Genomic DNA, 15,314 nt, shown 5'->3' with positions numbered 1-15,314 from the left:
TTCTGTCTTTTGGATGCTAGTTGTGGGTGACCTTGGCTGGTGACTACAGTGCCTACTCATTAAGTAGTAAAGATGAATGGTTCCATTATAGCAGGGGGAAAAAACGAGCAGGGCCAATTAGTGGTAATTAACAGCGGAGAGGGCGAGCCGCTCTGGAGGGCACCCTGACCCGGACTGTGGTGGGGGCAGAGGGGAGCAGGGGGCGTGTGTGTGGAGGAGATCTAGGTATATATGTGCAGAAAAGTGTGTATTAGGAAAGGTGCATAGTAGGTGATTATAGATGTGTATTTGCGTGTGTGATACACTCTAACAATAAGTGATTCTATATAGAACCTTTAAGGGTTTTATAGCTTGATGCATATTCATCATGTGTGAAAGATTCTATATTTGTCCATTTATAACTTTTTTTAAGGTTCAAGCACTATCCCAAACCTGTTTCTGCATTTGCTGGCCACATTTTTAATAATTCTGCAGAATAACCATCATGTAAAGTTAATTTCACTAATACTACCAATTTGAATAACATAACCTATAATAATAACCCCAATTCCAAGAAATAAAACAGAACCATTTGGTAATTGAAAGCTGTTCAAATAAAGTGTATTTAATGTTTAAACTGATTGTTTTTCCCATCATGCAAACTTCAAACCTCAGTCGGTTCAAAGTGACTGTATTGATCATCAAAAAGTAGTTGCACCATATAAAAACAAAATTTAAATCATAGGCTACATTCCAAAATATAAAATATTATAGTGAAAAAAGTACAGATGCATATGTACAATGAATGTTTGGTATGTATATAGGTTTTAATGTTTTAATGTGTGTCAATGTGTAAGCACTGTTAAGTGAATGTGCATGTGTGTGCACATGAATATTAAGGTTGCAAATGGGGATGTGGGTGTTTCTGTGATGTTTTAAGATGTATGTTATATAATTATGTACATTGTAGGGCAAAGCTGTAGGTGTGTGGCCTTGCAGACATTCCAGCGTGCTGACAGATGGGAAAATCACAGGGGGATTCGGCACGTTTGAGCATTTAGAGGTGACGGAGGTCAACAGCCGGCAACACCTCTCTTTGACTCTTGACCCCTAGTGTGATGTCACTCCCCCCTCCCTCCGCCCTGTGGTGTGGCCAGGGAGCTCGTTAGGCAAAGGTCTGAGAATAAAAGGCCCTGAAATGCCAAGCCAATATACCATCAGCGCTAATGAACATTTTGTGATGATTTTTGTTCTTAATTGGGGATTTTTTTAGTGCTGATCTGCAGTATTTTAGCATCTCAGCATCAAGGAGAAATTCAAGGTTGTTCACCGAGAGACTCTCTTACTCTCCCTCTGTCTCTCTTTTTCAGCAGCTGCGCTTGATTTATTCACCCCGCCTACCTCCAGTTTTTTATCAGTTCTTGGGTGAAATTGTCACAGTCGTGTAATCCTTTGGGTGCCACTAGCTGGGAGACTTGCGTGTGAGCACGCACTCGGAGAGACGGGTGTGTGTCTGTAATGGTATTGGCAGTGGGGTGTCTAAACAGTAGGTAGCACCAGGTCTTGTGTCCAACATGGAAATCCTGGCAAGTCAATAAAGCGATGTTCAATATACCAGGCAACAAGGCTGTGTTGTCACTTTAACAGACATGTTAGAATTGGCAGTTAGTGAGAGAGAGCATTTGTAGAGGCTGGAGGTTTTTTAAGGTATTTTGCAAAGTGCTGGCAAAGTGCTGCTTTCAGGGCCCCTGAAATTGCAATTCCTGGTAAATGGATGGTTTGAGGAGTATACAATGTATTAGAAGTCAATTGTGCATGGGAGGGCCTATTTTCCATATCGCTAGTCGAACAAGTGTGTCACTGTGTGTGTGTGTAGCTGTTGCATCTCTGCCTCCGTGGCACACACAAACACACTCAGACTGCACATGCCCCCGCTCCATCTATTCCCCTGTTGCTCCAGCGTTTCTCGGCTCCGTCATGTGCAGGTTTGTCTCTATGGCTGGGTTGAGGTGGTGAGGGGGGGTTCACTGTGGGGGCCTCGACGTACATCAGAAACCATTACCCGTAATGGCCTCTTTCCCTACACAGCGCATATCCATTCCCCTTCCCTCTTCTGACATTTATTTTATGACTGCTTACATATCAAATATTTAAATAAACAGAATTGGGGGCTTCGGCTGAGGTTTGCCCGGGGGTGACAGGGGGGAGTTGTGGCGGAGGGAGAAAGGGGATGGATGATGACATTCATTTCCGAAACGAGGAAAGAAAAAAAAACAGGGTTGGGTGGAGGGGTGGTGGTGGTGAAGGGTGGGAGGAAAAGCAGCAGCAGCGGCGGCAGAGAGGAAGGGGGAGAAAAAATGCTTCGCTTGGCTCCAATCAAAGCGGGCGGAGGAGGGCGGCGTGTTTTTTCGCTTACGCCTGGCAGCAGCGGTGACAGACGGTTGTGTATGCGAATGTGTGCACGGGTGAGGGTGTGTGTGTGTGTGTGTGTGTGTGTGTGTGTGTGTGTGTGTGCGCATGTTGTCATGGGACTCATCCGTCAGCATTTCCTGGGGACGCGGGAAAAAACGTGGGAGAAGGCCCCTGTGGCTCGTAAAAAGCAGCCCGCCGTACTGACGCAATATCAATTGCGTGGCAACCGTCAAGGAGATCAGAGCACGACGCAAAGTAACAAAGGAAAAAAACAACAAGAACAGAAACAAAGTGTAACGCAGCAATGAGAGGAGGTAGAAAAAGAAAGGACAGACGGAGGGAATGAAGGTGAGGATCAGGAAGATTTATCTTTTTCCTCAGGAGAGGAAGATAGAGAGAAGGCAGGCGAAGAGTGTGAAGGAGAGCGGTAGAGGAGGAAGGGGATAAAGAGAAAGGTGTATAGATATATGTGGAGAGACAGAGTGGTCCTGGGGTGCAGGCGGCCAGTCTTGTGCTGGCTGGCGTCGGTGGGAGGCCCATTACTGTCAGGCTAATCTTAAAATAATTAATTGCGAAGTCGACGCTTTTTAAAGAGTATTGTAATTGAATCCTAAATTAGGCTTGGGAAAGGGGACGCGTCCTGCTTTGCTGCAAGTCTGTTCCCATTCTCCAGTCATACACACACACACACACACATCACTGGGTCGTGCGCGCAGGCGGGCAGAAGGAAAAAAAAGACAACAGGCGAAGGAAATGCTAATGAAATGCATATTTGGGGAGAAAGGGGCCATCTATAATTTAGCTGTGCTCTTTGAATGTGAATGATGTGTGTGCAAGCGCTGTGATTTATTTTTGTTGTGCAGAGGGATAATTCTGTCAGAGTAGGCTTTTATTCTTGTAAACAAATGTGGGGAAAAGAGCAGAATAAAAGTGGAGTAATAAAGTAAACAGAATGGTATGAATACATTTAGCTACTGGCATGAATAATTTGTATAGGGGATGGAGGGGTTTGATGAAAGAGAGATGACAGATATGAGAGCTGTGATATTGCCTGATGAAATTTTGGGTTGGCCTCCAATTCACTATTTTCTGGCACTTATTTTCATTTTTTTTCTCACGGATTAGCGCTGTGTACCTCTTCTTTCCACATCCGCATCCGCACAAGTAGGTAGAGCATAGCCTTTTACAGACACATGCACAGACACGACATGCACCTTATAACCCCTCAAGTCCTCCAAGGCCCTTTTTTTTTTTTGCACTACCCTCCGCACCGAGTCTCTGTTTAAAGTGAGCGGCTCAATGTGCTTTCACTTACACACACTGCTGCCCACATGGCTCCTCCTGGATGACCCCTGCAAAACTATAAGCTATAGAAGTTTCTGGATCAAAGCTCCGGGAAAAGGGTCTGCCCTCCATAAACGTCGGCCCTGCTCCATAACTCTGGCAGGAGCCAGGGAAGAAAGATGGCACAGGGTGCGAGGTCAGGGAGACAGTTCTGCAAGGCAATAATGGAAACTAGGCAGTCAACAGATGCTTTTTGTAAAAAGGAAAAAGCTGAGAAAGTGCAATAATGTGCAGCATGGTTTCAGCATTTACTTCAATATGCAAGCTCTTAATGTCATAGTTATTGTACATCGAGATAATTTCCTTCTTTTTACAATGTATGTGTGTGTATAGCTATGACAGGGCTTCCGATATTCAAAGTATTCGCTCAGTGTTGGCGCAGAGATTACTGGATTAAGTATAGATAGGAGTTGCAGTCTGAGTCAAATTGCTTTTGTATTTCCTGTTACGCTGCACCGTGCCTCAATCTCACCTCTGCAAACACACGAGAACCAGTCAAACCGCTCCGCCAACATGTTGGCCCTTGCTGCCATTCACCAGCCCAATGCACTGGGCTGTGCACTTCATGTTCGGCTTTATTGTCATCTGTATTAAAATCCTTGACAGAAATGAAATACAATGAAATTCTTCAGCTCTGGCACAAGAATCTGGCGGCATCTGTATGACAAATCAAACGTTCCTCATGCTGTTTTCCAAATGTTTGAAACCTATTCAACCCCTATTTGGCCCAGATCTGACAGCTATAAACTTGGCTCAGAACATCCCATTTTCTCCTGGCTGACTGGGATGAATAACAGCGGAGCGGACAATATTGTGGTCTAGCTGAGCACGGCTGACTCTTCTGTCTCTGTGATCCCTCTATCAATAAGGAACACAGGCCTGTCAGAAGGCCTGCCAACTGTCTGGCTGTCCACGCAGACTGCTCTCTACGCAACATCTGGACACAGATGGTACGCACTGATCACACACTCTCACACACACACTCACACAAAATACTTATACACTTGTTTTACTGATACTGGCAGACATTCGCAGGCATGCTGTGCACTTACAGTTGGTTAAGATGTGTGTGTGTGTGTGTGTGTGTCCATACATCCACACTCCTCCATTAATTAATCTACAAACAGTCAACTTACAGATGGTTTTCAAAATCAGTTTCACTTGCACTTAAAAACATTTCTATACAGGTTCACATGAAAATAGCTATGTAGGCGAATACATACAATACATACTCACTGGCACACACACCTTCTTTCATAGAATCGGACACATGGTGAAATGTGTGTTGCAGCCAAAGGATCTGTGGCCTCTCCTGGGAAATATGTGCATCCCTTTAATATGTCTGGCCTTTAATAAAAACCTGAACATAAAAGGTCGGTCAAGGTTCAGTGTGTAAAACATCTTGTGATCAGAGTACTTGTTCTTGCCATAGACGGCCTTGCTCAGATATAGATACAGTTTATGTAATAAAGATTTAGCTGTTGTTTGATTTTCTTTGAGATGTCTCGGATATCTCCAATGCTCTGCAACTCACACCAAAACAATTGATATATAGCACCACAGATAAGAGGAAAAATCTGTGTTTTTGACTTTTGGGTGAACTGTTCCTTTTAAAAAGGGCAGGAAATCAACATAGTTACAATCATTTTCAGCGTGATCATGTCCTAATGTAATTAGGGCCCTTTATTGGCAAATATCACTCAATTTCTTCAGTCATATGTTTTTCATATGGTCTGGCACATTCCGTCCACCGTAAACATAGCTGCCCTGGGGCATAGCAATAATGGGATTGAATGGTGGAGTTAAATGTGAGTCAGAGGTGTGTATGTGCAGTCAGGCCATGCATCAGGGCTCCCACAGGCTCTCATTGATCGACCCCAGCTCCCCCACCTCATGTTCCCAGCCAGCTTTGGTGATTGATTCCCAGTCAGGGCCCTTGGAGATTGGGAGGCCTGGCCTGGGCTCACAGAGCCCGGGGCCTCCCAGAGGGTGACCTGGAGGGGCTGCGGGGGGGAGGGAAGCCTATTTCCAGGGCCTCTAACCCAGGTCGAGGAGCCCATTTCTGGGGAAGCCTTCACAGCGGGGTGGAAGAGTGGAGGCTCACATTCATTACAGGAGAAAATTAAGGCCACGTCTGCTGCTGCTGTGACACTATATTGAGGTGTGGGGGGAAAATAAGCTGGTGGAGTGTGTGTTTGAGTGTATGTATGCAAGAGGTGAAGAGATATTGGTGCATAGGGGTTTGGGGGGAGAGAACAGTACCTTAACATGCTATTACACAATCTGTCATAACCGCACACACACTCACTGTGCTATTACCACTGAAAGCTGGAATACATTTTCTGGTTCCACTTACAATGTTCAAGCCTCTAACCTGCTGTGTTCCCATTCACACTGAACATCACCGCCGCCGCGCGTCAACAAGCCCCTCTCCATGTCACTTTTACGACGGTAATGTGACATAAAGTTAAGCGTAGGGGGGAAAAATGATATGAAAATCAATTTTTTTCTAATTAACTTTGTAAATTTCCCGCTGAGCTATCAGACATGGGGGCCTGGTGTGTCGTGCCGAGTCCGATAATGAAATCAATTTGGTTCAAATTGTTTCAGGTGACTTTTAATGAGTATCTAATATCCGCCTGAGGAAGGAAGGTCAGGATATCTGTTTGTTATTTGTGTTTTTTTGTTTTAAGTGATGGATCACCCGCAGGAGAACCACGTATGGTTTCACCCTGGAGGACTGGGCAGTGCTCCAAAACAAACAGCCTGAATGTAAATCCTTGTTTTTGGTGGGGAGCCTCTTTAACTGCACCACGGGTATGACCTAGTTGCTTTTTATAGATACTGTATTTTTACTATTTATTAATTCCTTCATGAAAGACTTTTTTTGTATTGGAATACTACACCTGTGTTTCAGGAGCGCCCAAACAAAATCAAGGAGGAAAGGTGGAAAAGAGCTTATTGTGGTGTTGCTTTCGATGGAGCTTTCACATTCATAATTTACTCTGCCTCTCTCCCTCAATGGCCAGCCTCCCAGCCTGAGGAGCTCGTTAAGCTTTGCCTTACAGGGAAGACTAATGGATGGCAGAGAAAGCCCCCTCAGGACCCTTTAGCATCGTTTCTGTTGGTCTGCTCGCTTAGTATTCACTTATGTATTTTCACCCTACTCTGAGCACAATATCATGAATAACCATTGCTAATTCATAAACACACTTGGCGAAACGGGACCTCGTTCATAATTATCCAAGCTGTAGAAACGCAGTTCCTCTCCAATACCATTCCATTAGCAAAGGTGGTGATTTCCTTGAATAAGGGGGGAATCTAGCCTGCATATTTAATACTAACATTTCGGCTCGGCTTTGGGAGACGTGGGAAGCAAAAGGGCAGCACATTTACTCAAATAGCCTGTTCTCTCTCTTTGGGGCAGATGGAGTTATTGTTCTTTTCCTCCCTCCTGCCCCTTTTTTCTCTTTTTCATTTGGTTGTGTAACAGCATCTCTCCATGGGGTTCTGCGGCCTGGGTAAGTTAGAGAGGAGCGCATTCCTCTCGTTCCACCACGGCCCTCAGATGAAATGGGGTTTTTTCAGCAGCCCTCCGCTGTCCCAGGGTCGCGGCAGGCAGGAAACACACAGGACTGAAAGACAAGAAAAGACTGGGAATGTAGCAAAGCTCTGCCTCCTCTACATCAGAAACAGAAAATAGGCAAGCAGCGCTGCAAGAGGTGCCTTCTCTATTTCCTGAAAGCATTTAATTTGCATCGGTTTCAAAGCAATAGTTGTACGACCACACGGTCATACCTAGAGGCTTTCCAATGGATTTTCTACCCAGTGAGAAACTTTTTCAATGGGAAACACTGCTGATTTGTAGCAAAGTTTGTCAGATGATTTAAAAAAACACATGCTCAGCACATGAGAAAAAACTATGAACGTGTTAGAAGAGAATAGAAGAGGAATTTTGATCTCTGACCAAACTAGAAAAACACAACAAAATGTCCTATGGAAAAAGCGTTCTGCTCTAACTAGAACCTGCGCAGGTTTATCTTTTTGTTTTTGTTTTTTTATCTCTACTACTTGTTATACAGTGTAAATCTGAATGAATTCAGTCTTGGAACACTGCATCCTGGCAGCAGATTTGACTGGCAAATTTGTGGTTTGTGTTCTTCCACACGTGTTTCCTCTACTGTTTGCAGACGATTGCATTTTATTTGTTTTCATTCTCTAATGGTGTGTCGCAGGCATGTCAGCCGCATCTCGTTTTGTCATTGAGGTTTTTTCTTCTTTTTTTTCTGTCCCTGCTGCTTCTTTAGCTCTCAGTCTTGGCGAAGGAAAAGGGCTCTGGCGACCCCGCGACCCCAATCTCACTTGAGACAGATGAAGCAGCCTCTCTCCCTCTCCAGCTCCCCCCTCCTCCCTCCCCTCCCCTCTTCCCTTCTATCCCCCTCCTTCCCTCGCTTAATGACGTCTATGTGCCGGCCGTGACGAACCGAATGCTCGGCAACTTTTCTTCATGCACACAGGAACAGGGGAGTTGTTGGTGTGTTTCCGAGCACCCCTGATGCGTGTGTGCGAGAGCGTGTTTGTGTGTGGTGTAAATATTGGTGTCAAACGCAGAGGGCACACCGATCAACAGCTCTGAGGATGACGCAGGGGAGAGAGCAATTATGTGCATTGCGCCAAACACAAAAGCACGCTGGTCGGCCGCATAACAACAGCCCCTTATCTGGCTTCTCAGTGTCTGCCTTTCTTTCTCAACTCGCATCATCACCGCCCGTGTGTACGTATACATTTCCCCACGTCTCCTTTACGGCTGTCACTCTCCGCAGCTCTCTCCCCCCTCAGATAATTTCATGCCTCTCTTTGCTAGCCAGCCTTCATGCCTAGCTGCCTGTGCCATCCAGGCATATTGGGCTGAGGAAAGGCAATTTGGCTCTGCCCAGCTCCCCGCGGACCAATGCTACTCTTCACACTGTCATTCATTACGAGACTTTTTACTAACAAGGCGTGCGTGCTGAGATGCAGGATGAGATTGTGTTTCAAGACATAATTCACTGAATTTGGTCCCCTTAGCGGTGCAGCAGTCACATGGGAATGCCACCATACAGACAGCTCAGCTACTCACCACACACTTACACAATAGGTTCTGTTCTTACGATTTGGGAGGGGGGGGTTACTTGATGGGAAAGATTTGTCAAGGCTAAGTGTTGTGTGTTGTTGTTAGTATTTGCTTAACAGTGAAATGAAGTGATGGAGCGATACTAAAGAGCGATCTATGCTTCATGGAGGCCAGGCAGGGAGGAGTTAACAGCGCGCTGCTCCTCTCCTCTCCGCTTGATGACATCAGTATTGTCTCTGCATCCATGAAATTAATTTTTCTAATCTTAGTCAGCAGGAGCGGGGGAATTTGCACACATTAATATGGAACTCGATCTGTACTCGCCCACTGCTGCAGTCTCTCTTCTCCTCTTTCTCTCTCCCCCTCTCCTCCTCCTCGTCCTCTCCCATCTTTTCTCTTTCCACCCTTTTCTATTTTTCTTCTGTTTGAAACAGTAGGCCCAAACGCACAGGGTTTTCAAGCCCGAAATGCGGAGCTTTGTTCTGGAGGCCGAGGCATCGCCGGGCCCCATAGTGTAATAGGAATTGGAGAGTGCTCTGCTGCATGGTATAAATAAAACACATAAAAGACGAGGCTGATTGTCCCAGCAGACCAACCAGCTCTGGCTGCAGCATGTTGATTCTCCAGAGACAGACGCGGCACAGAGGATAAAGAGGATCCGTTGACAATAATTATCCTTATTTGTTTCTCCTCACAAATACACACAGGCTAAAATGGTTTCATTACACAGGTATAAAAGCTGGCATTCAGCAGTAGTCCTTCTAAGAAAAAGAGAAGATAATCAATACCAAAAAGGCATCTTGGGGCTAATTTTCATACACAATCAGCTTTGATGCGTTTTTCTATGATGATATTCAGAACCATTTTCACATGGCACTAATTTGCACCATGTGAGTGCCAAATAGGTTTTTATAATATAATAGTTGAAAAATATGATTCCTGCTATTTTTGTGCAGCACATCACACTGAAGACTCAGGAGTATCCAAGTAGCTGAGTAAAGTGAGCTTTAGAGCACCTCTGCAGCTGCTAGGTAGAGGGTTTTTTTTTTTGGAACTGTTGCCTATCCAACAGGAAAAATGTTGTTGTTCTTGACAGAATTAAACCACCATGTGATTTAACAGATCATCATAGTTCACTGAACTGCTGTTTCAAGGTTCAAACAATTTCTGAAGTAGCTGTTGCTCAATAAAGCAGCTTGTCTATAAAGAACTAGTATGAAGGAACGTCTTTTATTAGAGTTGAGCAAGACCACCAGGTGAAAAAAACTGACTATTTTAGTGGAAACACAACAGTACTGAAGGCTGTTATGTGGCATCAGAGATCCTACTCTATTGTTGCTACACCTGCTAAGTGGGTGAGCCTGTCTCTGTCACTGTTTCCTGTGTGTGAGTGTGTGTGTGGATAGTAAATAACTGAAATGAAGGGCTGGTGCAGACAGGTGATGATTTGGTCATCTGGTGTGAAGGACAAGGGTAGTAATAGCCACAGGGACACAGTGTGTGTGTGTGTGTGTGTGTGTGTGTGGTGTGGTGTGGTGTGTGTGTGTGTGTGTGTGTTCGAACATTCACCACAGTTGATAAATCAGAAGATTTTTCAAAATAATTCCCGCATTCAAAATGAAATTGGAATAATAACCATTTACCAATATTGTTTTATGTTTGTTTGATCCCAGTGTGTGTCTCATAATCCACATATCAGAGCCTTTTGTGTCGAGCATTTTGTCTCCTTCTGATTAACAACTTAACACATTAAAGCGAGAAGGAATAAAATCTTTTTTTTTTTTTTTTTTGCAACATAAAAATATTGTCGATTGAGCTCAGAAAAGCAATTTAGCAGGTTTCACCCCACAGTAATTTCACCCATGTTCTGTTTTAATGGCTTTGTTTAAAAAAAAAAAAAAAAAAGCTCACGAGAGTCAGAACGCTGGAGAGGAGTTCATAAATTGAATTTTTAAATTTAGCTGTTGAATTACTATTGTCTCCCATGCCTACTCCTCCCCCTCCTCCATTGAATGGCATGCCCAGATGAACAAAAGTGAAAAACACATTTGAAGAAAATAAAAAACAATTTCTGTGTATTCCCTCTAGTTTTTTTATCTGCTGTCCCTCCTGGCGCAAACACGATTCACTTCGTGTCATATTCATAATTTTTTTCCTAAGTACAGCCATTTCTCTGAGGGGAGGAAAAAAAATAATGTTTCAATTTGTCAAGAATTGTTGTCGTTTTTTTATGCCTGGTGGTGTGAGGGAAATGGTGGGCATATCTCTTGGAAAAGGCTGCAGTGGGCTGAAATCTCATTTAGTGGAACTTGTCATGAAAGCAGATATGAGGCTCCGTTTGGGGAGGCGGAGAATACTCTTTTTTTTTTTTTTGTGGACAGGTGTGGATAATGCCATGTGTGGAAGATGGACCAATGTATTAGATAGCTCTATATCATTTTATTGTGGCGGTTTTATTTAAGAATTTCCCACAAGTGTGCGAGTGAGTGGGAGAGAGATCAACAGTGAGAGCCGGTGTGAGATTCTGCTAATACACGTTTTTGTGCATGTGTGTGTGTGTATGTGTGTCTAATCGAGCGTCCACTTCTCCTCTCCCAAAACTCTGAAGTTGTTTTCTGTGTCCAGTGCCTTTCTAAGTGCAGCAGTTAACGTTTTTCTTTTTTTTTGCAAGCGTGTGTTTATACTTGGCAGCCGTGTGAGGGGATTTACTTGTGTTGCGCTCAGCATTTTTGGCAAACGGAGGACCTCTTGAGATGGATTGGTGAACTGGATGGAGCTGGGGAGGGGTGTGTGTGTCCCATATCACGGGGTGGCACAGTGCCCTGGATTTTTCAGAAACTGGAGAGCGTCGCCCTTTTCGCTGCAGATATTGCTTGGCGGACATGTGTATGTGTGCGTCTGGCTTGTGGTGCGTTCGGAGTGTACAAACATGAAAGCAGGTCATGTGTTGCCCGTCGCTCTGGTGAAAACACCATTATCGCTACATTAGAAGCATATGACCGGAGTCAGTTTAAGCACATAAAAAAAACACCCTTAAACAAATCTCTCCTTTGATATATAGTTGGTTTAACTCTGTATAATGCTCAGTTTAAATGCACTAAAGGACTTAATCTATTTCAGTTGCACTCTGAATGAAGTTATCACTCTCATTCCTGTTCAGTCAGGCTCTTCATCGTCTTACTAAGCAACGCAGGGTCAAAACAAATGCTATGATGAGTCAAGGTTTTTCTCTTTAAAATAATTCAGATTTTGCTTCTAGCATTCAAAGTTCATCCATCAGCCTTTAAAAATACAAATGATTTTCCTATCAAAAACATTTTTCAATGAGTTTTACACCACAGTGTCTCATAACTTTAATTATCCCCTAATGTGCTTTTCTCTAATGCTGGCAATCATTTTGTCAGATGAGATGTCAGTTTTGTCCGGTGGTTAAATATTTCATTTTTAGATCAGTACTGCTGGTGCACTCTGCTCCGGCAACGTAGGGAATACCTGACTGATTAGTAGTTTCACACATGAAGGAGGACAAAGTAAAGAGCACAGTACATGAACTGAATGACAAACTTGCATTTAAATGGAACATATTATACATACATTCATACGTGTATTTTTAATTTATACTAAAAGATATTAACATGCTTTAATGTTCAGATACACATTATTTTTCACATGCTGTCTTTCTGAATATACTTGTTTTCACTTTCTGTCTAAACTGCTCTTTAAGGCCCTCTCCCAAAAAGCTCTAGTCCGCTCTGATTGGTTAATGGCCATTTTCCTTTAGAGTCAAGCTAATTTTGAAGCGAAATGTTCAAATGTTGCATTAAGAAAATACAAATTAGGGACGTTTCCATCAACTGGTTTGGAGCGAATAAACAAAGCTGCATAAAAATACTTTCTTCAGATGATGGCAGTGTAATGTATTGCTGTAAGCTAATCCGTCAGTAAACAGAAGAAGAAGTAAGAGAAATAAGAGAATAAGAGAAAAGAACAAAAAAGAGGTTGCTAATCGCACAACTTTGGCCCCCCATGAGAGAAAATGGTGAGAATCTTCAGGAATTTGATTCAATTTGGCAACTTATAATTGTTCTGTCATGTCAGCTCGTCTTGACCAGCAGAGCAGAAACAGCTGATCAGTCATGTTCATTCAGTCAGAAAAAAGCGTTTTCATCTCCTTTTTAGCACATTAACTTTTGCGAAAAAGACAAAAACAACCTCAAGTGAGCGCAAAAACTTTTATGCGCATTTTTGGAATGTTTTATCAAATTGTGGTGTTTCCATCAAGTTTTTGTCATGCAAATCTTCAAAATGTGTGTATGTGTTGATGGAATCACCATTAGGTCTTCAGCAACTATACTCTAGGTGTCTGCACCATCATTGCAGCCAGGGAATGACTGTAGTGACACTTTCTGCAGCAGCCCTGACAGCTAATTTAAAGGCACAGTTTCTGAGTAGATTGAGCTTTTTGATACTCACATATTTTTATAATATGGCACCTTTAACACACATATATCGCAAAAATGCATTTTCTTCTTAGGATAAGGCTCTCGAATTCCTGGTAATGCAGACCTTTGCAGGATAACCCCCTCTCCTAACACACGCCCACATCCACCTCCATGCTGTGAAATAACTTTTATACATCCAAGAGTACTCATTCCTGGCATTCTGGCTTTCTTTCTCCATCTCCTTCACTACCCAAACACACTCTCTCTCTCTCTCCTCTGCACTCTGTGAAATAGTCCAATGTACTCCACGCACATGCCTCAGTAGACAAAACCACTTTAAAGCTCGAGCGCCGTAACCGTCCGCATGTAACCTGCTGAATAAAGTGCTCCCATCCCCTGACATGTCTTCTTGATATTAGCCTGGCAATATGAGGCAACGGCAATTTCTCCTCCACACTAGACGAGGTGATATTGAGTTGGGAAGAGGAGAGGGAACTGAGGAGGGAGCTGGTGGTGGTGGTGGAGGAGGAGGAGGAGGAGGAGGAGGGGAGGGGGGGGTTAGTTGGAGATGAGAGAGGAGAAGTGAAAGTGTGTGTGTAAGAAACAGTAGGAACAAAATGTCATAAATCACACATGATCCTACACGGCGGAGACAAAAGGGAGAAAGCATGAGAGGAGAGAGGGAAGATAGAAGAAGTCCACATTATCTGCCCGGCAGACAGACAAACATGCCGCTACGGGTGACGGATTAGCATTAGCCTGACGCACTGTACCGGAATTTTCCAATGGCTCACTGAGACCCCAAACAACCTCTAAAAAGGCTCTGAAATACTTACAATGGAATAAATCGCCCTTGACACCTTCTCTTTCTTCTCTTTGATTTTGTTTTGTGTTCATATAAGAAGCTAGCTCCCAAGGTGTCGCTTTGGAGAGCAGGTACTTTGACTGCTTCGCTGCCCTGAATTCCCCGCTGGGATTCAAACTTGAAATGCCTCGTCACAATTGTAATGCAAAGTTTGAATCCCTGCCAGACTCTTTACCCTTACCTGTTCTCTCACTTGAATCCACAAGAGCATAAACTCAAATGTAATCATCAGTTACTCTCCCAGTTTTCTGCAAGCAACAACATGCAAACAAGTGAGAGGGGCGATTACTGGCACCGCTGGTCTGTGGTTGTGGGAACAATGCCATAGAGTTTTTATTACTATGGCTTCCCATCGCTTTAAACAATATTTACAACACTTTTAAAACCCTTTCAGACATTAAAACAAAGATACAAGCTTCAGGTTTTAATTAAATCATTATATTTTGGCCCCCCTCCAGCAAAGTTTGCTCCTGATAGCCATGCAATAAACATCTTTGCTTACTTAATTCCATTTGTAGTTCATTTATGACCTGTAGACATTAATTTAAGACTTCTGCTCGCTGTGCAATTGTGAGATAAATCAATGGCGGCTGTGGTTTGGAGTGTGTGCACTAAGTGGACCTTTGTCCAACTTGGCAGATGCTGGATTAATAAATCTTTTTGTGAATTTGTGAATGAATGTGAAATATTAGCCATGAAAGAAATGCTGGTGTTGTATCATTAATCCAGTCTTTTTCCCCTCTACAGGTGTCCTCCATGGACTTCATGGCTATGAAGCGCTCGCAGCTGTACAGCATGGCCAACAATCCCTACTCCACCCCGCAGCAGCCAGGGGGCGGGCCTTACCCTCCTAGTCAGCCATACACGTCGCCTCCTCCGCACAGATATCCAATGAGCATGCAGGGGAGGGGCCAAATGGGCATGGGCGGGATGCAGTATCCTCAACAGCAGGTATGTCAACAAACGCTAAGTTTTCCTGCGTGTTAGTATGACGAACCCCCCCCCCCCCCCCCCCCCCCCCCCCACACACACACACACACACACACACACACACACTCACAGCACCGGCCCACATATTGTAGCTTGTATTATATTGCTTTGGGACATTCGCTTCTTGTGGTGAACATTCTCCAGCGATTTTCCCCTGAAGGCTTGGCAT

At 43.9% G+C, this 15,314-nt stretch overlaps 1 protein-coding gene across 1 annotated transcript in view; it reads left to right on the top strand.

Moving 5' to 3' along the window:
- LOC131988424 (AT-rich interactive domain-containing protein 1B-like) overlaps positions 1 to 15,314 on the top strand; it is a 66,722-nt gene that overhangs the window by 10,575 nt on the left and 40,833 nt on the right. Inside the window, exon 2 of the mRNA XM_059353535.1 lies at positions 14,903 to 15,106. Coding sequence (XP_059209518.1) covers positions 14,903 to 15,106 — 204 coding nt within the window. The remainder of the gene's footprint in view (positions 1 to 14,902; positions 15,107 to 15,314) is intronic.

The sequence above is a fragment of the Centropristis striata genome, chromosome 16, assembly GCF_030273125.1.
Source record: "Centropristis striata isolate RG_2023a ecotype Rhode Island chromosome 16, C.striata_1.0, whole genome shotgun sequence".
NCBI lineage: Eukaryota > Metazoa > Chordata > Actinopteri > Perciformes > Serranidae > Centropristis > Centropristis striata.
The sequence above is the reverse complement of the archived record's forward strand: the minus strand, read 5'-3'. Positions and strand labels throughout refer to the sequence as shown.